This window comes from Pseudophryne corroboree, chromosome 5, assembly GCF_028390025.1.
Source record: "Pseudophryne corroboree isolate aPseCor3 chromosome 5, aPseCor3.hap2, whole genome shotgun sequence".
Lineage (NCBI taxonomy): Eukaryota > Metazoa > Chordata > Amphibia > Anura > Myobatrachidae > Pseudophryne > Pseudophryne corroboree.
In genome coordinates this window covers 520,434,950-520,458,383 of record NC_086448.1, presented here as the reverse complement: position 1 = coordinate 520,458,383, position 23,434 = coordinate 520,434,950, and the positions used below count along the sequence as shown (strand labels likewise).

Sequence of the window (23,434 nt, the reverse complement as noted above, 5' to 3'; positions counted from 1 at the left end):
TCTCCGGGAGTTGGTGCAGGATGGGGAATCAGATGATTTACCTTCATTATTTCTTGCCCATTCTGGTCTGGGCCACTCCCCCCAACACAGGTCCTTTTGGGAGGCGCCATATTGCAAATTCAGATTTCCCTCTTATTTCAAGTGGGTTTGGCGCCTGGTTAGTTGACTATTGGTTTATTCTGTTTTGAACCTGGACCCCGATACTCCTTTATGGGGGACGGCCAAATTGAGGGAGTTGCGGAACCTGCAGACGGATTTGGTCTGGGACAATGGGGATTGGTGTCCACAGGGCAACTATATGAAGATGGCACATTAAAAAGCTTCTACTACCACACCAAGGAATGTAAATCTTCCAAAGTTTATGGAAAGTTTTGGAAGTTACTAGTTCTATGACCTAGATTACTATCAGAATGACACAGTTTGAATAATGGAAAAAAGTCACAAAACTGTACGAAGGCAATAGCAAGAGGAATGGGTTGCTCATTCTCCACCATCTATGAGATAAAGGAAATAATAATACAATATTCTAACCTTTTTATCCACTTCTGGGTTAGTACTTTGATCTTTTGGGTGAGTTTCTTCTTCAGAGTCTGTAGCGACCTCATCTTCACTGTTAGCGTCAGAGTCTGATTCCTCCTGCTGTTCATCATCACAGGTCTGCAGTAACGCTGGTACCTAAACACACAGAGTACTTACATGAAACGTGTAGAATTCATTCTGTCATATTATATATACAATGCTGAGAGAAGATCAACTATATGAATTTGTCAACTTTATAATAGGTTACCTAAGAGCATCAGAAGACATTCAGATTATTTGATCTATGATAGCATTGCATCTCTATGTACCACACAGGTGCATAGTGACCATGTGATAATTTGTGCAATTTTTTACCATTATTCAAAGACTTATTTAAGGGTACATACAGTATATCCTATACAGTTAACTTGTGCCAGCTTCCGATCCTCAGGTAGAATTGTATGCTTAGCCTTAAGTATATGGTGATTTCTTATGCTGAGACGCACATCGGTAATGTCTTCATCATTTCCTAGACCTCATGTAGGTTAAGATTGTTTATCCTGTACCTCTTACTCAAGCCTACAATTACCGACTATGTATCTGTGGTCTCACTGATGTGGCTTAAAAGCACCTTACGATGGATTATTGTAACTTTACCGGTTTCTCTACGGTTTTTGGTATGTCTATATCATGAAGGTCTTCCCTGTTCTTGTATTTCTATTAAAAATCTAATAAAAATTGTCGAATTAAAAAAAAAACTTGTGCCAGCTTCCATTGGCATTCCTAACCCAGTACTCCAGTTTCATGCTGGGAGAAAGCAGAAAAAGATCAGAGGAGAACTGGGGTGCTATGGGGTTTTCTTCACAGGCTTTCCTTCTGCACTTGAGACGAATGCAGGGTACACACTAGTAAATATATCTGCAGATCTATCTATGGACAGAACGGGCAGGGTGTTGTGCATACACACTGACCGATCCGTCAGGAGTGACGTCACAAACTGGGCAGGCGATTACATACACCCGTCCGGTTCAGCTGTCAATCACCACCGGCTGGTGCAGCATGTGTATGGGCGGTCGGCTGACCGAACGTGTACACGCAGCGATGCACCAATATATCGGGAGAGCTCCGCACTACCTAGTATCCATAGTACAAAAAACAACACATCAAAATCCTAGCGCTACCAAGCTCATCTAATTAATATGAGTGTAACTGAAATGCAGCTCCCAATAAGCAGGACTGTTCTGCCATTTTACTGGTAAAAAGAAAAAAGATAAATGCAACTTATCAAGAGAGCGCATTAGCAATTTATTAGAGATACTCATACAACACACCTATATTAAATACTTCAATTGATACACACATTGAATATAAATTTCATACATTTTGTATATTCTATCTCCAATCTGAGATCCTGTAGCTTGTTCGGTTGGAAAAAGGGTAATAGTAATCACCATTTGATTAGGAAATCCTTGAACCACTTAATCCAGTCTTAAATATATATGCGCTATAGTAATCAGTTCTTGCGCCAATTATAAATTCACCTCCTTAGTACAAAGGGCTCTTAATGGTGTTTTATTGTTCCTTGGCACTTTAATGCTGGGATTACGGTCAACTCTCACGAAACCAGCACACAAAAGAATTATTCCATTTAACACAGTCTGCTATCAGTGTAGCCGTGTCTCGCAAACCTCAGCACGGGGAGGACGCTGTGTGTGCTCAGCCGCTGCACAAATTTCATCTCCTCTGATGAAACCGCCCTCCTACATTGGCGGAGAAACGCGTAAAGAAGGAGACCTGTGCGATCTGGACCCCTTAAAAAGGACTGTATCTCCAGCGGGATTTCTAATAGCGCTTTAGGGACTCAACTACACAACCCATCACGCCGGCACTCCAGGGACGGCAGGTATGCATGCTACCTAAACCAAGGGGTCTACCTTTTCTGGTAGTGAGGGTTTCCATCTGAGTCCCACATGTGTAATTTGTGCAGCGGCTAATGTTTTAACGGGTGGACCATAACGCAGTGATCAGCAAGCACTCACAGCGTCCTCCACGTGCTGCTGTTTGCGAGACACGGCTACACCGATAGACTGTGTTTAATATAATAATTCTTCTGTGTGCTGGTTTCGTGAGAGTTGACCGTAATCCCACCATTAAAGTGCCCAGAAACAATAAAACACCATTAAGAGTCCTTTGTACTAAGGAGGTGAATTTATAATTGGAACTGATTACTATAGCGCATATATATTTAAGACTGGATTAAGTGGTTCAAGGATTTCCTAATCAAATGGTGATTACTATTACCCTTTTTCCGACTGCAGGAGCTACAGGATCTCAGATTGTAGATTGAATATAAATTTTATATATTCTATATGTGTATCAATTGAAGTATTGAATATGTGTGTGTTGTAGGTGTATCTGTAATAAATTGCTAATGCGCTCTCTTGATAAGTTGAATTTATCTAGTATTGATAGTATATTGTCCCATGTTTTTTATATATACTTATTTATATATTTAATGAAATTATATTTCTACAAAAGTATGTAAAAAACAATTTTTGATGTATATCATACCTGCCCCGTGTGTAAGTGTCCCCCCCCCCCCCCCCCCCACTAAATGCTACCCAAGTAACCATAACAACCACACAAACACACTGGTGAATCAGGATTGTGACCTGTAAGTGAATCAAGTAACCCCATGAACCAGAAATAAAAAGACCTCCTGAGAAATATATATATATATATATATATATATATATATATACATATGGGAAAAAAGGATTCAGGAGAATGCGCCCATAGTGTAAATCTGATTTATTTATAAAAACATATCAGTAAAACCAAATCACAGGTATAGATATAATAATACCTCTTCAGACCCACACTTTGGGCCAGTTTATGCATATAAGAAATTCCACAAGGCTAATGCACCAACCGCCGTGTCCAAACGCCGGGACCGTGCACCGTGCTGCGCTCAGAAGCCCGTCCGGCCACCCGCAGTGATCACAGGGAGATGCAGAACCGAGTGAATGAGACGTCTGGCAAGCTCCGCCCCAACGCGTTTCGTAAACACTTCGTCAGGAGGCTGGCTTGCAGACGTCATTCCGACCTTAATATACTACTCCACAGATTATCACCAGCTGTTTGTGATAATTAGCGGCCAGTGAGCAATCCTCAGTCCACCGACAATATACACAAATTTTAGGCTCGCACGTAATTTGTGACAGATGGGTTAAAAATGTTGCTATTAAATACATACACACAAAACATATTTGCACAAAATTTACAAACAATACATATAAAATTCATAGACAGTACACACATATGTAAATCTCCGTCCCTAGCTATTTTTATATTAGTCAAAAGGCAGAATAAAAACACATCATAAATCATATGGGTACCTCATTAGAATTCAATACCCTTGTACTGTAACCACACTTTGGGCTTAAACATAATTTATAACTAACAATGTTAATAGCAGATTCCATACACGCATGGATTAGTTATAATTAAACGAGATTTAAAGCACTACACATAAAATTTACAGCACACACTCGTGTCTATATTAGATTCACATACTACTTAGAACGCATGGAAAGGATACCTCATTGAAATAGTCACATATCTGATCTAGTGCAAATCGTCATACTTGTAACGAGCAAGCACTGAAAGTATTAACCTCTTTAGAAGAGAGCATTTTTTTCTAAGAGAAAATAGTTCTTACGAACAATAGCCTCAGTGCCCTCTCGAGATTTCAGACGGGGAGACTTTTAGCTGACCACCATATTCATAAGCCATATCAGGGGTAAACCAGATGGAGATATTATAAAGATATACATATGTATATAGCAGTAGTCGACTTTTATAATAACTGCTATATACATATGTATATCTTTATAATATCTCCATCTGGTTTACCCCTGATATGGCTTATGAATATGGTGGTCAGCTAAAAGTCTCCCCGTCTGAAATCTCGAGAGGGCACTGAGGCTATTGTTCGTAAGAACTATTTTCTCTTAGAAAAAAATGCTCTCTTCTAAAGAGGTTAATACTTTCAGTGCTTGCTCGTTACAAGTATGACGATTTGCACTAGATCAGATATGTGACTATTTCAATGAGGTATCCTTTCCATGCGTTCTAAGTAGTATGTGAATCTAATATAGACACGAGTGTGTGCTGTAAATTTTATGTGTAGTGCTTTAAATCTCGTTTAATTATAACTAATCCATGCGTGTATGGAATCTGCTATTAACATTGTTAGTTATAAATTATGTTTAAGCCCAAAGTGTGGTTACAGTACAAGGGTATTGAATTCTAATGAGGTACCCATATGATTTATGATGTGTTTTTATTCTGCCTTTTGACTAATATAAAAATAGCTAGGGACGGAGATTTACATATGTGTGTACTGTCTATGAATTTTATATGTATTGTTTGTAAATTTTGTGCAAATATGTTTTGTGTGTATGTATTTAATAGCAACATTTTTAACCCATCTGTCACAAATTACGTGCGAGCCTAAAATTTGTGTATATTGTCGGTGGACTGAGGATTGCTCACTGGCCGCTAATTATCACAAACAGCTGGTGATAATCTGTGGAGTAGTATATTAAGGTCGGAATGACGTCTGCAAGCCAGCCTCCTGACGAAGTGTTTACGAAACGCGTTGGGGCGGAGCTTGCCAGACGTCTCATTCACTCGGTTCTGCATCTCCCTGTGATCACTGCGGGTGGCCGGACGGGCTTCTGAGCGCAGCACGGTGCACGGTCCCGGCGTTTGGACACGGCGGTTGGTGCATTAGCCTTGTGGAATTTCTTATATGCATAAACTGGCCCAAAGTGTGGGTCTGAAGAGGTATTATTATATCTATACCTGTGATTTGGTTTTACTGATATGTTTTTATAAATAAATCAGATTTACACTATGGGCGCATTCTCCTGAATCCTTTTTTCCCAGAAATTCATTCAAGGAGTCCTGAATGCTTTGGAGAAGTGCAGCGGTGGTGGTTCATCAGTGCTAACAGCCAAGGTGTGGAATCACCTGTGGACTGCAAACCTTCATTAAGACTAACCAGCGCACCTGTACACCAATCTTTGCCCCATATATATACATATATCTATCCTGACTGATGTTGCGTTTACCTGTGCAGCCGCAATGGTGTGCATCTTTATCCGCCATTGGAGTGCGGTGTTTGAAGATGCCGAGATTTCACTCCTCCGTGGTCTGCCCGGGGGTGGAAATTAGCAGTGCATCTGGGGGGGGGGGGGGGGGGGGTTGCAGATTGTGAGGCCCACAGGTGCGGGCAATTGCCAGCTTCCGTGGGTTTGTGTAGATTGATCTACAGGTTTATTCAGGAACTGGATTATTCTCAGATTCTGGCTTTTGTGGTATCACTTTTTACTGCTTTACACCTTAGCCAGACAGTTAATATCAGCCTTGTGTGACAAATAATATACAGTACATGTAGTTGTGATCCAGGAGTGGAGCAATATGTAACTTGGTCATAATTCTGTAAGGCCAATTATAATCATCACTGGAGGAATGGAGGATGCACCAGGAATAAATTTACCTTAATGGAGGAAACTCATTTTACTAATCCTGTGTTATACTTTAACCAAATTTCTACAGGAATGTCATACCACAGGATAAATTCACAGACACTATAGTGCTCTTACCGTCTCAGCACCTGACAAATCTTTCTTCAGGCCAGTCACAGTCTGATACAGAATCTAAAATGAAAAACAAAATATATAAGTATAATGAAATGGTTCTTTAAACATAGCTTATCAATATATAAATATTGCTAATGCTATCTAGCAGAGCACTGAAACCAACCTAGTTAAACCTGATGCTCACTTCAGCAGGTAAACATATACCCTCACATTATCTAGATGCCTCAGGAACTAGACATCTGGGGATGTTGTCAATGTTGATATAGATAAGGTTGACACCACAATATCAACACTGAACATGTCGGCATCTGCAGAATGTCAACATGCGAAGTTTCTACATTCTGCAGATACTGGTTAGGGTGAGGAGGGTTGTAGAATTTTTTTAATTATAGAGGGATCAATATGTACAAGAAATGACACAAAGAAGATCAATGGAAGCAACATGCTTTTATGAAGCAGCAACCACCACCGCAAGTGACCGAAAACATCCCAGGAGGGAAATTCCGTAGACTAAGAAGAAATCGTACCAAAGACTGAACGTTTCAGGATCAAAGCAGGCATATGAAGATGACATTTGTACAAAAAAAGGATACAAAGAACTTCCTACAACCACAGATTTACAAAGTAACCAAACTAGACAGAAAACTTCTCCAGTACAAATTGAAACACCAAACCGAAACCGATTTTCAAATATAATTTATTATGTAGTATAATGGGAATCATAAAGAAATATAGAAAATCCTGAGAAAACATTGGCATATATCTAGTTTTGGAAAAATAGCACTGACTGAAAAAATCAAGTTAATTCTTGAAAACGTATCCCAGGGTACGAAATGCGTTGGAGCCAGCTTGCAGAGTGCAAGAGTACACGTCACTGTCTAAAGCAAGTGTTGTTCAACCCCGGTCTTCATGGAAACCTAAAAATAGGTACACACTATACAATACAGGTACCAATCTGCCAATAATCAGGTACTCTGACACTTTTATTGTATACTGCTTATAAATGATCGTTTCAGCGTTTCGCAATAAACCGGAAAAATCTTCCATACAAAACATGCACCGCCGATTATTCCATTGGTCAGCTAAAACAGAAAATCTCGGCCTCGATCTCCTGATATTAGACCTTATTCAGAGATGGACGCAGATCGCTGCATATGCAGCCAGATCTGCATCTATCTCCTCACATGCTGTGGGCCACCCATCATATGTGACGGGCCACCTCCCAATACGTCTGCAATTACATTGTGGGCGCATCGGATTAAGGTTGACTCCTGGTAGCGCAGCACTGTCAGGCGATCTGCCGCCATTTATTTAATTGGATCAGCTGCATGTGGCGTCACGCAGCTGCCCCAAAATTGCCCCCGGCCCGCACCAGATGGACGCGCGGCTGCGTCCATCTCTGAATCAGACCGATTGCGCAGTGTCTGGGCATTCTCGATAACCAGACCATATTTCCCACATGTGCAGTGACAGGAATTCAGTTACTTAAATAAAAAATCTTTTGGTGTGTAGCTCAGATATTAGGGCCTTTTTCGGGACGACCCAAAAAATCGTCCAGTATGCACCTAGCTTAACAGTGAGTGTTTTCAAGGTATACTCAAGAATAATTTGTAACACCTGTAGAGCTTGTATGTCAACAGTGTTACTTTCACAGACACAGTCCTCATAGAACCCTATGGTCAACTGAATATAAAACAAAACAAAAATTAAATATTTTTGCCACAAAAACACAATATAGAAAAAAGTTACACACTTTTGCGATCACTCAGCTGATTGGGTAAATGCTCCAGATCAGCCAAGTGCTTTGAACCACTGTGAGCCGCCTGCGAGTCCCATACACACTGTGCTAGAAATAGCTCAGTGTATACAGGGATATGGGATTGAAAGATCAGGTCGACAAATATTACCCAGCATATAAGATGTGACCTACAGATCCTGACAGTTGCAGTAGCGTTATGAGCCGTTTAGTGGCTAATGCTCCTGCAACAGACCTGCATACATACCTATCCAGCCGTTGGCCAAGTCACCCGATATCTGGTGACTGTGCCATGGATTGTATAGGTATGTACCCAGCTTTAGCTAAGATATAATATCTAACAGTGATTAAGTGTCAATCTATGAAGTATTTACATTCACACATCCTGCATTTTACAATCTTTAGATTCATATGATCAGTGTAAACAATGTGTCCCAAGAAAAAAAAAACTAATACCATGAATATAAACAGCTGTTAACGGTTTTCAGTACATATACAAACAAAAGGAAGGTGAGTATATACTGCGCCCACAGATAGCAGCAGTGAGGGTGTCCAGGGAGATGTCACTCTCTCTCCACCAAAACAATTTTAGAACAAGAGCAAGAGTCCACCTTCTGATGCGCTATCCGTAAGTCCTCAGATGGGGTAAATGACAATTTTTCAAACAAAAGAAAACAGTCTCAAATTTTAGAGTCCATAAAAGAGAGCCATCCACAGTCCAGATGATTCTGGGTAGGTGATGTTTAGGGATCTTTAAATGACAGTACTTGACAGAAGTCTAACTTGCACGTATAAATGAAGAATTCTTTATAGGTACGCACCGTACTCACATGTACATTGTGCGTGCAGTATCAATAAAGGTATCTTTTTCCTCCATGCAATTTGATCTTCCTCCCTTGCAGATTCCCCTCAAAAGCAAGGAAAGACAAAAAAGGGGTATAGAAACCCCAATAGTGTAGTACGTTCAATACGATATGAAAGATACACAGAAGTTCCAAAGATGGTTTAAATCTTATTCGTAATTGGGAACATACCCCACTTACATAAGTGAAAACGTAATACTCCTATAAAGGTATCTTTCAGAAATTCAGGAAAAAATGGGGGTGATGCGTACCCCAAACTCACGTTCTACAGGATTCATGAAGACACATCAAGGTTTCTTTAGAGAGTGGTTTTCCTGCCTCTTCTTTATCACACTCTCCCCGGGGCCACCAGGTACATAAAACCTGGTGTGAGCAGTCACAGTAATCAGGGCAGCAGTAATAGCAGGGTGCTGAGTGCTGGATCACCTAAGTCACTCATGTCCTACCCAGAATCACCTGGACTGTGGATGGCTCTCTTTTATGGACTCTAAAATTTGAGACTGTTTTCTTTTGTTTGAAAAATTGTCATTTACCCCATCTGAGGACTTACGGATAGCGCATCAGAAGGTGGACTCTTGCTCTTGTTTTCAGTAAATGTTTGTAAGAGATGAACACATTCAAGGTTCTGACTAACAGAGTGCACACATTTCTGCATATTCCACGTACACAGATTTACTATTTTAAATCTGTAATGAAAAAACACAAAAGCCTGCAAATAAGTGATACTTCTGTATAAATATTTGCAGAGGTCATGATTAACTTATTTTCAATTATTCATTATGGAATACATACTATATCCAGGCGGTCAGGGTGCCGGCTTTCACATGACCAACTGCATCCCCGACAGCGGAGGGGGTAAGTAACCACCTTAGCCCCCAGGCGGCTAGGACTAACCCTCCGGGGGTGTCGCTACAGTTAACCCTCAGGGGTGGCGACTAGGGCTAACAACATCCCCCTTCCTTCCGGTGCCTAACCCTAACCCCGTCCCCCTCCCATCAGGCCCTAATCCCGATACTCTTTTCGGTGTGTCGGCTGCCGTGATCTGTCGCCGGTGTACTGAGTGGTGTCGGGATTCCGCCGCTGGTCACATGACCGCCGGTAACCCGACAGCCGGGATGCTAAACAAATCCCTACATTACAATATACAATACGAACTTTGATGCCTGGTTGTTTACAAAAAAAACTGTACTGTAAGAAACAAATATATAATGCCTTATCATTGTTGAGATCATGCATGAAAAGAGAATTACAGCAACACAAATGCTAAAGTAAACAGTAATGCAGTCTTAATTTGTATTATGACAAGCATAGTGCACTTAAGCGAGACTGAAGAAATGAAACCAAAGGCAAGTTACTCACATTATCCTGCTGCGTGTTAAGTGACATATCTTCCTCTTTCAACTTGTGCATTAGATCTACATCCCTCTCGAAGTTCTTCACCTCATTCAGAGTTCTGGGAATGTACGCTTTTTTGAAGACCTACAAAAGAACAAAGAACTGCCATGAGACCTATGATTGGGAAAAAAGGGTTTAAGCTGAAATGTCACCGCAAAGATTAAGTTACGGGATGAACTAATAGACAGGAACAGATTACTGGAGACAGAAAGTCAAATATAGTTGTGTGTTGTGCAGATGAAAATTGCAAATATTTATTTAACATTCAATTATGCTCTATGAGTTTTTCAGAGGTACAGAGATGTTGGCTAAAGTATGGAGTTAACCACTAGGTGGCAAGGTGTTGGGCATAAAAAAACATAAGCAGGTCAGTTCACTGTTATCCTTGATAAATACATGCAGCCAATCCCTACCAAGTTTACTAGTAGCCAAGAATGAGAAACATAAGTAAAATCAACTTTCTCTTTCAGCTTTATGGGAACACAGTTGTCCCATAGACAAACCCATGAATGGAAGGGCTAAAATACATATTACAAGATCACTGCTTGAAGAACTTTGCTGCTTTGGCAGGAATATCTACTTTATAAAACGTGGAAAAGGGGTGAGAATAGGCATTGTCAACATGATCCAAATAGAGCCTGTGATTGATCACATGGGTGGAACCAACTACCCATAGTGCTATAAGCCTGAGGACCAATAACAAATCACTATCTTGATCATGTAAATAAAACTAAGAAGAGGCCCACAGCACTTTTATAGCCCTTGGAAAACAAAAGCTACCAGTCCACTCAATTATTCACCAAACAAGCAGTGCACAAAATCCAGAGACTGCAGTACCAGTTCCATAGCATTCTGTGGATGGAGACAAGGACTTCGTAAGTACAACCCCTGGTTAATATGGAAAAATAAAAGATCTCTTTAAGGCTTGTTAAAACAAGATTAAAATCTACAGTATCTGGATCATAAAAGATGACACGACCCTTTCAAAAAAATTTATTAACTGCTACTGACTCTGAATAACCCCCTCAGTGTGGATTTCATGATTAAAGGAATGCCTTCAGAAACAAAAATGAAAAACGGTGCTAATATCAAAGGTTGTGGCCCAGTGTGGCCGCTTTTTACCTTGTCTCTGGGCCTTGCTGTCTGAAAAAAGCTTTAAAACTGCAACTTTCCTTCAGAATTTCTTCTCAGCGGCTACCTAAAGCTAATCTTGAGAGCAGAACAAAAAGCTGTACCAATTCTTGAGTCAGGAGCCACTTTATATATACGTTGGAGTCGAGCCTGTGATATTTCAGGCATTCATGACCACCCGTAGCCACCTTTGGGCACAATCAGTGGGAAGTGACAGATAGCCTCCCTCTCTGTTCTACCCTCACCCTTACTGATTACATGCTTCTGGGACTGTGTCTTTGAACATTCGCTACCTGCAACTCTACATCGGCTCCTCTGACCCTTCTATTTCTGTCTTAACGTACCCTGTGATCCCGGTCCTCCTGGTGACTCGGAGGTACGATGTGGACTAATCCTTTGTCCAGCTACTAAAACCCAATTGCAGAGCGACTCCGAGGATACTGAGCCAGCCCGATTGGTCCCAATTCTACATCTTGAGGATGCTAGCGTTGGTTTTTCATTGACACCTTCCACCAATTTGCTGCTCCTGAATTAGAAGGGAGCCCTGCTATTCACCTCTTTGCGGCACAGGGCTTACCTAGTGGGCTGGGGGCTTTACCAAAGCACATTACAAATGCCTCACAATACCGTGATGTTGTTCTTCTGCCTACACGTTCATTGATTGACATATGCAAGGCTTACGTTGATCCTTGTAGTTTTCGGTCAGGCCCCCCCAGTTAATAGAATGCAATCATTGTTAGTCAGACGATTTATCTCACCACCTGTTGTGTATATTCTACCTCTATTCAGTATCTCTCAGGGGCGGTCACATGATCGGTCAAATAATTATTTTCTCTCTCGTTTAACCAGTGTCAGACCCATTTATAGGCTATAGACCAGTGATGGCTAACCTTGACTCTCCAGCTGTTGTTGAACTACATATCCCAGCATGCCCTGCTACAGTTTTGTTATTTGGCCATGCTAAAACTGATGCAGGGCATGCTGGGATGTGTAGTTGAACAACAGCTGGAGTGTCAAGGTTAGCCTTCACTGCTATAGACCATGATACTTGATACCTAACATTCTCACTGGTTTGATATGTTCTTTTTGTCTAACCAACATATTCTACACCCGCATGTACACCATCCTGGTTTTGCTATTTCATGGATACAAATTTTAATAAAGGATTCTATTTAGATAATGTTAAGTATTCTCAGTGACTCTTCACAAATGTTATATTTTTACATTTCACATTGTTATTGTCCTTGGTTGTACCACAGAAGTGCGTAGTCATTTCTTAGGATGTTGACTGCGGCTGTTGCTTGTGTACTTCCCGTTTGGTTAGAAAAATTAGAAAACTAGGTTGTTAGGAAGCATTGCACCATCATATCTCTCAATACTGAACAATTATCCTTTTTTTAGTTTATTCTCATGTCCTATTTACGAGGATTTATTCTTGTGTATCAGATACTATATCTCCTGCAGTATTTCAATTATTTGAGTCATATATGCTTCAATAATTTTTTTTTATAAAAGTCAACAATTACAAAAGTGCATTTTGTCCTTTTGAATATATAGAACCTGCATACCCATTACTACAAACAGTTGTGTAAAGAAAGTAGTTTGAGTTCATTTCGAGAGTTAAAATAAGATCTTACTCACCGGTAAATCTATTTCTCGTAGTCCGTAGTGGATGCTGGGAACTCCGTAAGGACCATGGGGAATAGCGGCTCCGCAGGAGACTGGGCACAACTAAAGAAAGCTTTAGGACTACCTGGTGTGCACTGGCTCCTCCCTCTATGACCCTCCTCCAGACCTCAGTTAGGATACTGTGCCCGGAAGAGCTGACACAATAAGGAAAGGATTTGGAATCCCGGGTAAGACTCATACCAGCCACACCAATCACACCGTATAACTCGTGATACTATACCCAGTTAACAGTATGAAATATAACTGAGCCTCTCAACAGATGGCTCAACAATAACCCTTTAGTTAACCAATTACTATATACAAGTATTGCAGCCAATCCGCACTTGGGACGGGCGCCCAGCATCCACTACGGACTACGAGAAATAGATTTACCGGTGAGTAAAATCTTATTTTCTCTAACGTCCTAAGTGGATGCTGGGAACTCCGTAAGGACCATGGGGATTATACCAAAGCTCCCAAACGGGCGGGAGAGTGCGGATGACTCTGCAGCACCGAATGAGCGAACTCTAGGTCCTCCTCAGCTAGGGTATCAAACTTGTAGAATTTAGCAAATGTGTTTGACCCCGACCAAGTAGCTGCTCGGCAAAGTTGTAAAGCCGAGACCCCTCGGGCAGCCGCCCAAGAAGAGCCCACCATTCTCGTGGAATGGGCTTTTACCGATTTAGGATGCGGCAGTCCAGCCGCAGAATGTGCAAGTTGAATCGTGCTACAGATCCAGCGAGCAATAGTCTGCTTTGAAGCAGGCGCACCCAACTTGTTGGGTGCATGCAGGATAAATAGCGAGTCAGTCTTTCTGACTCCAGCTGTCCTGGAAACATAGATTTTTAGGGCCCGGACTACGTCCAGCAACTTGGAATCCTCCAAGTCACGGGTAGCCGCAGGCACCACAATAGGCTGGTTCAAATGAAAAGCTGAAACCACCTTTGGGAGAAATTGGGGACGAGTCCTCAATTCCGCCCTATCCATATGGAAAATCAGATAAGGGCTTTTACATGATAAAGCCGCCAATTCTGACACACGCCTGGCCGAAGCCAAGGCCAACAGCATGACCACTTTCCACGTGAGATATTTTAAATCCACGGTTTTAAGTGGTTCAAACCAATGTGACTTTAGGAAATTCAACACCACGTTGAGATCCCAAGGTGCCACTGGGGGTACAAAAGGGGGCTGAATATGCAGCACTCCCTTAACAAATGTCTGAACTTCAGGTAGTGAAGCCAGTTCTTTCTGGAAGAAAATCGATAGAGCCGAAATCTGGACCTTAATGGAACCCAATTTTAGGCCCATAGTCACCCCTGACTGTAGGAAGTGCAGAAAACGGCCCAGCTGAAATTCCTCCGTTGGGGCCTTCCTGGCCTCACACCACGCAACATATTTTCGCCATATGCGGTGATAATGGTTTGCGGTCACTTCTTTCCTAGCTTGAATCAGCGTAGGGATGACTTCCTCCGGAATGCCCTTTTCCTTCAGGATCCGGCGTTCAACCGCCATGCCGTCAAACGCAGCCGCGGTAAGTCTTGGAACAGACAGGGCCCCTGCTGCAGCAGGTCCTGTCTGAGCGGCAGAGGCCATGGGACCTCTGAGATAATTTCTTGAAGTTCTGGGTACCAAGCTCTTCTTGGCCAATCCGGAACAATGAGTACAGTTCTTACTCCTCTTCGTCTTATTATCCTCAGTACCTTGGGTATGAGAGGAAGAGTAGGGAACACATAAACCGACTGGTACACCCACGGTGTCACTAGAGCGTCCACAGCTATTGCCTGAGGGTCTCTCGACCTGGCGCAATATCTTTCTAGCTTTTTGTTGAGGCGGGACGCCATCATGTCCACCTGTGGCCGTTCCCAGCGATTTACAATCAGCTGAAAGACTTCTGGATGAAGTCCCCACTCTCCCGGGTGGAGGTCGTGCCTGCTGAGGAAGTCTGCTTCCCAGTTGTCCACTCCCGGAATGAATACTGCTGACAGTGCTAACACGTGATTTTCCGCCCATCGGAGAATCCTTGTGGCTTCTGCCATCGCCGTCCTGCTTCTCGTGCCGCCCTGTCGGTTTACATGGGCGACCGCCGTGATGTTGTCTGACTGGATCAGTACCGGCTGGTTTTGAAGCAGGGGTCTTGCCTGACTTAGGGCATTGTAGATGGCCCTTAGTTCCAGAATATTTATGTGTAGGGAAATCTCCTGGCTTGACCATAGCCCTTGGAAGTTTCTTCCCTGTGTGACTGCCCCCCAGCCTCGAAGGCTAGCATCCGTGGTCACCAGGACCCAGTCCTGTATGCCGAATCTGCGGCCTTCCAGAAGATGAGCACTCTGCAGCCACCACAGCAGAGACACCCTGGTCCTTGGAGACAGGGTTATCAGCCGATGCATCTGAAGATGGGATCCGGACCACTTGTCCAACAGATCCCACTGAAAGATTCTTGCATGGAACCTGCCGAATGGAATTGCTTCGTAGGAAGCTACCATTTTTCCCAGGACTCGCGTGCAGTGATGCACCGAGACCTGTTTTGGTTTCAGGAGATCTCTGACTAGAGACGACAACTCCTTGGCTTCCTCCTCCGGGAGAAACACCCTTTTCTGGTCTGTGTCCAGAACCATCCCCAGAAACAGTAGACGTGTCGTAGGAACCAGCTGTGACTTTGGAATATTCAGAATCCAACCGTGCTGTTGTAGCACCTCCCGAGATAGTGCTACCCCGACCAACAACTGCTCCCTGGACCTCTCCTTTATAAGGAGATCGTCCAAGTATGGGATAATTAAAACTCCCTTTTTTCGAAGGAGTATCATCATTTCGGCCATTACCTTGGTAAATACCCTCGGTGCCGTGGACAGACCAAACGGCAACGTCTGGAATTGGTAATGACAGTCCTGTACCACAAATCTGAGGTACTCCTGGTGAGGAAGGTAAATGGGGACATGTAGGTAAGCATCCTTGATGTCCAGTGATACCATGTAATCCCCTTCCTCCAGGCTTGAAATAACCGCCCTGAGCGATTCCATCTTGAACTTGAACCTTTTTATATAGGTGTTCAAGGATTTCAAATTTAAAATGGGTCTCACCGAACCGTCCGGTTTCGGTACCACAAACATTGTGGAATAGTAAGTAACCCCTTCCTTGTTGAAGGAGGGGTACCTTGACTATCACCTGCTGCGAATACAGCTTGTGAATTGCCTCCAGCACTGCCTCCCTGTCCGGGGGAGCTGTTGGCAAGGCAGAATTGAGGAAACGGAGAGGGGGAGACGTCTCGAATTCCAGCTTGTACCCCTGAGATACTACTTGTAGTATCCAGGGATCCACTCGTGAGCGAGCCCACTGGTTGCTGAAGTTCTTGAGACAGGCCCCCACCGCACCTGGCTCCGCCTGTGGAGCCCCAGCGTCATGCGGTGGACTTAGAGGAAGCGGGGGAGGGCTTTTGTTCCTGGGAGCGGGCCGTATGCTGCAGCTTTTTTCCTCTACCTCTGCCTCTGGGCAGAAAGGACGCGCCTTTAACCCGCTTGCCTTTCTGGGGCCGAAAGGACTGTACCTGATAATACGGTGCTTTCTTTGGCTGTGAGGGAACATGGGGTAAAAATGCTGACTTCCCAGCTGTCGCTGTGGAAACGAGGTCCGAGAGACCATCCCCAAACAACTCCTCACCCTTGTAAGGCAAAACTTCCACGTGCCTTTTAGAATCTGCATCCCCTGTCCATAAACCCCTCCTGGCAGAAATGGACATTGCACTTATTTTAGATGCCAGCCGGCAAATATCCCTCTGTGCATCTCTCATGTATAAGACTGCGTCTTTAATATGCTCTATGGTTAGCAATATAGTGTCCCTGTCTAAGGTATCAATATTTTCTGACAGGGAATCTGACCACGCAGCTGCAGCACTGCACATCCATGCTAACGCAATAGCTGGTCTCAGTATAATACCTGAGTGTGTATAAACAGACTTCAGGATAGCCTCCTGCTTCCTATCAGCAGGCTCCTTTAGGGCGGCCGTGTCCGGAGACGGTAGTGCCACCTTCTTTGACAGGCGTGTGAGCGCTTTATCTACCCTAGGGGATGTCTCCCAACGTGACCTATCCTCTGGCGGGAAAGGGTACGCCATTAGTAACTTTTTAAAAATTACTAGTTTCTTCTTATCGGGGGAAGCCCACGCTTCTTCACACACTTCATTTAATTCATCAGAAGGGGGAAAAACCACTGGTAGCTTTTTCTCCCCAAACATAATACCCTTTTTTGTGGTACCTGGGGTAATAATAAGATTTTACTCACCGGTAAATCTATTTCTCGTAGTCCGTAGTGGATGCTGGGAACTCCGTAAAGACCATGGGGAATAGCGGCTCCGCAGGAGACTGGGCACAACTAAAAGAAAGCTTTTAGACTACCTGGTGTGCACTGGCTCCTCCCACTATGACCCTCCTCCAAGCCTCAGTTAGGATACTGTGCCCGGAAGAGCTGACACAATAAGGAAGGATTTTGAATCCCGGGTAAGACTCATACCAGCCACACCAATCACACCGTATAACTTGTGATACTATACCCAGTTAACAGTATGAAATATAACTGAGCCTCTCAACAGATGGCTCAACAATAACCCTTAGTTAGGCAATAACTACATACAAGTATTGCAGACAATCCGCACTTGGGATGGGCGCCCAGCATCCACTACGGACTACGAGAAATAGATTTACCGGTGAGTAAAATCTTATTTTCTCTGACGTCCTAGTGGATGCTGGGAACTCCGTAAGGACCATGGGGATTATACCAAAGCTCCCAAACGGGCGGGAGAGTGCGGATGACTCTGCAGCACCGAATGAGAGAACTCAAGGTCCTCCTCAGCCAGGGTATCAAATTTGTAGAATTTTGCAAACGTGTTTGCCCCTGACCAAGTTGCAGCTCGGCAAAGTTGTAAAGCCGAGACCCCTCGGGCAGCCGCCCAAGATGAGCCCACTTTCCTCGTGGAATGGGCTTTTACCGATTTAGGATGCGGCAATCCAGCCGCAGAATGCTCCAGCTGAATTGTGCTACAAATTCAGCGAGCAATAGTCTGCTTAGAAGCAGGAGCACCTATTTTGTTGGGTGCCTACAGGATAAAAAGCGAGTCAGTTTTCCTGACTCCAGCCGTCCTGGAAATATAAATTTTTAAGGCCCTGACTACGTCCAGTAACTTGGAATCTTCCAAGTCCCTAGTAGCCGCAGGCACTACAATAGGTTGGTTCAAGTGAAAAGCTGATATCACCTTAGGGAGAAACTGGGGACGAGTCCTCAATTCTGCCCTATCCATATGGAAAATCAGATAAGGGCTTTTACATGACAAAGCCGCCAATTCTGACACGCGCCTGGCCGAAGCCAAGGCCAATAACATGACCACTTTCCACGTGAGATATTTCAAATCCACAGTTTTAAGTGGCTCAAACCAATGTGATTTTAGGAAACTCAACACCACGTTGAGATCCCATGGTGCCACAGGAGGCACAAAAGGGGGCTGAATATGTAGCACTCCCTTTACAAATGTCTGAACTCCAGGCAGTGAAGCCAGTTCTTTCTGGAAGAAAATCGACAGAGCCGAAATCTGGACCTTAATGGAACCCAAGTTTAGGCCCATAGTCACTCCTGACTGTAGGAAGTGCAGAAAACGACCCAGCTGAAATTCCTCTGTTGGGGCCTTCCTGGACTCACACCACGCAACATATTTTCGCCAAATACGGTGATAATGGTTTGCGGTTACTTCTTTCCTGGCTTTTATCAGCGTAGGAATGACTTCCTCCGGAATGCCCTTTTCCTTTAGGATCCGGAATTCAACCGCCATGCCGTCAAATGCAGCCGCGGTAAGTCTTGGAACAGACAGGGCCCCTGCTGTAGCAGATCCTGTCTGAGCGGTAGAGGCCATGGGTCCTAAGATATAATTTCTTGAAGTTCTGGGTACCAAGCTCTTCTTGGCCCATCTTGAACCACGAGTATCGTTCTTACTCCTCGTTTTCTTATTATTCTTAGTACCTTTGGTATGAGAGGCAGAGGAGGGAATACATAAACCGACTGGTACACCCACGGTGTCACTAGAGCGTCCACAGCTATTGCCTGAGGGTCCCTTGACCTGGCGAAATATCTAGTTTTTTGTTTAGGCGGGACGCCATCATGTCCACCTGTGGCCTTTCCCAACGGTTTACCAACAGTTGGAAGACTTCTGGATGAAGTCCCCACTCTCCCGGGTGTAGGTCGTGTCTGCTGAGGAAGTCTGCTTCCCAGTTGTCCACTCCCGGAATGAACACTGCTGACAGTGCTAAGACGTGATTTTCCGCCCATCGGAGAATCCTTGTGGCTTCTGCCATCGCCATCCTGCTTCTTGTGCCGCCCTGTCGGTTTACATGGGCGACCGCCGTGATGTTGTCTGATCGGATCAGTACCGGCTGGTTTTGAAGCAGAGGCCTTGCCAGACTTAGGGCATTGTAAATGGCCCTCAGTTCCAGAACATTTATGTATAGGGACGACTCCTGACTTGACCAAAGTCCTTGGAAATTTCTTCCCTGTGTGACTGCCCCCCAGCCTCGAAGGCTGGCATCCGTGGTTACCAGGACCCAGTCCTGTATGCCGAATCTGCGGCCCTCTTGAAGATGAGCACTCTGCAGCCACCACAGTAGAGATACCCTGGTCCTTGGAGACAGGGTTATCAGCCGATACATCTGAGGATGCGATCCCGACCATTTGTCCAAGAGGTCCCACTGAAAGGTTCTTGCATGGAACCTGCCGAATGGAATTCTGCTTCGTAAGAAGCTATCATTTTTCCCAGGACTCGTGTGCAGTGATGCACCGATACCTGTTTTGGTTTCAGGAGGTCTCTGACTAGAGATGACAGCTCCTTGGCTTTCTCCTGCGGGAGAAATACTTTTTTCTGTTCTGTGTCCAGAACCATCCCCAGGAACAGTAGGCGTGTGGTAGGAACCAGCTTTGACTTTGGAAAGTATAGAATCCATCCGTGCTGTTGTAGCACTTCCCGAGATAGTGCTACTCCGACCAACAACTGCTCCTTGGACCTCGCCTTTATAAGGAGATCGTCCAAGTACGGGATAATTAAAACTCCCTTTTTTCGAAGGAGTATCATCATTTCTGCCATTACCTTGGTAAAGACCCTCGGTGCCGTGGACAGTCCAAACGGCAGTGTTTGGAATTGGTAATGGCAATCCTGTACCACAAATCTGAGGTACTCCTGGTGAAGATGGTAAATGGGGACATGTAGGTAAGCATCCTTGATGTCCAGGGATACCATGTAATCCCCCTCCTCCAGGCTTGCAATAACCGCCCTGAGCGATTCCATCTTGAACTTGAATTTTTTTATATATGTGTTCAAGGATTTCAAATTTAACATGGGTCTCACCGAACCGTCTGGTTTCGGTACCACAAACAGTGTGGAATAGTAACCCCGTCCTTGTTGAAGTAGGGGCACCTTGAATATCACCTGCTGGGAATACAGCTTGTGAATTGCCTCTAGCACAGTCTCCCTGCCTGAGGGAGTTGTCGGCAAGGCAGATTTGAGGAAACGGCGGGGGGGAGAAGCCTCGAATTCCAGCTTGTACCCCTGAGATACTACATGAAGGATCCAGGGATCCACCTGTGAGCGAGCCCACTGATCGCTGAAATTTTTGAGGCGGCCCCCCACCGTAACTGGCTACGCCTGTGGAGCCCCCGCGTCATGCGGTGGACTCAGAGGAAGCGGGGGAAGAATTTTGATTCTGGGAACTGGCTGACTGGTGCAGCTTTTTCCCTCTTCCCTCGTCTCTGTGCAGAAAAGAAGCGCCTTTGACCCGCTTACTTTTCTGAAGCCGAAAGGACTGTACCTGATAATACAGTGCTTTCTTAGGCTGTGAGGAAACCTGAGGTAAAAAAATTTCTTCCCAGCTGTTGCTGTGGATACGAGGTCCCAGAGACCATCCCCAAACAATTCCTCACCCTTATAAGGCTCTATGTGCCTTTTAAAGTCAGCATCACCTGTCCAGTGTCGGGTCTCCAATACCCTCCTGACAGAATGGACACTGCATTAATTCTGGATGCCAGCCGGCAAAATATCCCTCTGTGCATCCCTCATATATAAGACGACGTCTTTAATATATTCGCAAAATAGTATCCCTGTTTGACAGGGTCACAGACCACGCTGCAGCAGCACTATCTGCAGGTCCCAGTCTAGTACCTGAGTGTGTAAATACAGACTTCAGGATAGCCTCCTGCTTTTTATCAGCAGGTACCTTCAAAGTGGCCGTATCCTAAGACGGCAGTGCCACCTTTTTTGACAAACGTGTGAGCGCCTTATCCCCCCTAGGGGATATCTCCCAGCGTAACTTATCCTCTGGCGGGAAAGGGTACGCCATCAGTAACTTTTTAGAAATTACCATTTTCTTATCGGGGGAACCCACGCTTTTTCACACTTCATTCACTCATTTGATGGGGGAACAAAACACTGCCTGCTTTTTCTCCCCACACATAAAACCCTTTTTTAGTGGTACTTGGGTTAATGTCAGAAATGTGTAACACATTTTTTTATTGCCGGGATCATGTAACGGATGTTCCTAGTGGATTGTGTATATGTCTCAACTTCGTCGACACTGGAGTCAGACTCCGTGTTGACATCTGTGTCTGCCATCTGAGGGAGCGGGCGTTTTTGAGCCCCTGATGGCCTTTGAGACGCCTGGGCAGGTGCGGCTGAGCAGCCGGCTGTCCCATAGCTGTTACGTCATCCAGCCTTTTATGTAAGGAGTTGACACTGTCGTTTATACCTTCCACCTATCCATCCACTCTGGTGTCGGCCCCACAGGGGGCGACATCACATTTATCGGCATCTGCTCTGCCACCACATAAGCCTCCTCATCAAACGTGTCGACACAGCCGTACCGACACACCGCACACACACAGGGAATGCTCTGACTGAGGACAGGACCTTACACAGCCCTTTGGGGAGACAGAGAGAGAGTATGCCAGCACACACCAGAGCGCTATATAATTTAGGGATTAACACTATATTGAGTGAATTTTTCCCAATAGCTGCTTGTATATACAATATTGCGCCTAAATTTAGTGCCCCCCCTCTCTTTTTAACCCTTTGAGCCTGCAAACTACAGGGGAGAGACTGGGGAGCTGTCTTCCAGCTGTACTGTGAAGAGAAAATGGCGCCAGTGTGCTGAGAGAGATAGCTCCGCCCCTTTTTCGCAGACTTTTCTCCCGCTTTTTTATGGATTCTGGCAGGGGTATTTATCACATATATAGCCTCTGGGGCTATATATTGTGATATATTTGCCAGCCAAGGTGTTTTTATTGCTGCTCAGGGCGCCCCCCCCCCCAGCGCCCTGCACCCTCAGTGACCGGAGTGTGAAGTGTGTATGAGGAGCAATGGCGCACAGCTGCAGTGCTGTGCGCTACCTTGGTGAAGACTGATGTCTTCTGCCGCCGATTTTCCGGACCTCTTCTTGCTTCTGGCTCTGTAAGGGGGACGGCGGCGCGGCTCCGGGAACGAACACCAAGGCCAGTTCCATGCGGTCGTTCCCTCTGGAGCTAATGGTGTCCAGTAGCCTAAGAAGCCCAAGCTAGCTGCAAGCAGGTAGGTTCGCTTCTTCTCCCCTTAGTCCCTCGATGCAGTGAGCCTGTTGCCAGCAGGTCTCACTGTAAAATAAAAAACCTAAAATAAACTTTCTTTCTAGGAGCTCAGGAGAGCCCCTAGTGTGCATCCAGCTCGGCCGGGCACAGAAATCTAACTGAGGCTTGGAGGAGGGTCATAGTGGAAGGAGCCAGTGCACACCAGGTAGTCTAAAAGCTTTCTTTTAGATGTGCCCAGTCTCCTGCGGAGCCGCTATTCCCCATGGTCCTTACGGAGTTCCCAGCATCCACTAGGACGTCAGAGAAATCAGAAATGTGCAACACATTTTTCATTGCCGTAATCATGTAACGTGTGGCTCTATTGGAATGTACACTAGTCTCATCATCGTCGACACTGGAGTCAGTATCTGTGTCGACATCTGTGTCTGCCATCTGAGGTAGCGGGCGTTTTAGAGCCCCTGATGGCTTTTGAGACGTCTGGGCAGGCACGGGCTGAGAAGCCGGCTGTCCCACATCTGATATGTCGTCAAACCTTTTATGTAAGGAGTTGACACTGTCGCGTAATTCCTTCCACATATCCATCCACTCGGGTGTCGACCCCGTAGTGGGTGACATCACATTTATCGGCACCTGCTCCTCCTCCACATAAGCTTCCTCATCAAACATGTCGACACAGCCGTACCGACACACCGCACACACACAGGGAATGCTCTGACTGAGGACAGGACCCCACAAAGCCCTTTGGGGAGACAGAGAGAGAGTATGCCAGCACACACCAGAGCGCTATATAAAATAAGAATTTACTTACCGATAATTCTATTTCTCGTAGTCCGTAGTGGATGCTGGGAACT

At 44.8% G+C, this 23,434-nt stretch overlaps 1 protein-coding gene across 1 annotated transcript in view; it reads right to left on the bottom strand.

The window, feature by feature from the left end:
- RIOK1 (RIO kinase 1) overlaps positions 1–23,434 on the bottom strand; it is a 207,602-nt gene that overhangs the window by 9,289 nt on the left and 174,879 nt on the right. Inside the window, exons 14-16 of the mRNA XM_063923108.1 lie at positions 10,167–10,286; positions 6,192–6,245; positions 532–675 (exon numbers count right to left, since the gene is read on the bottom strand). Coding sequence (XP_063779178.1) covers positions 532–675; positions 6,192–6,245; positions 10,167–10,286 — 318 coding nt within the window. The remainder of the gene's footprint in view (positions 1–531; positions 676–6,191; positions 6,246–10,166; positions 10,287–23,434) is intronic.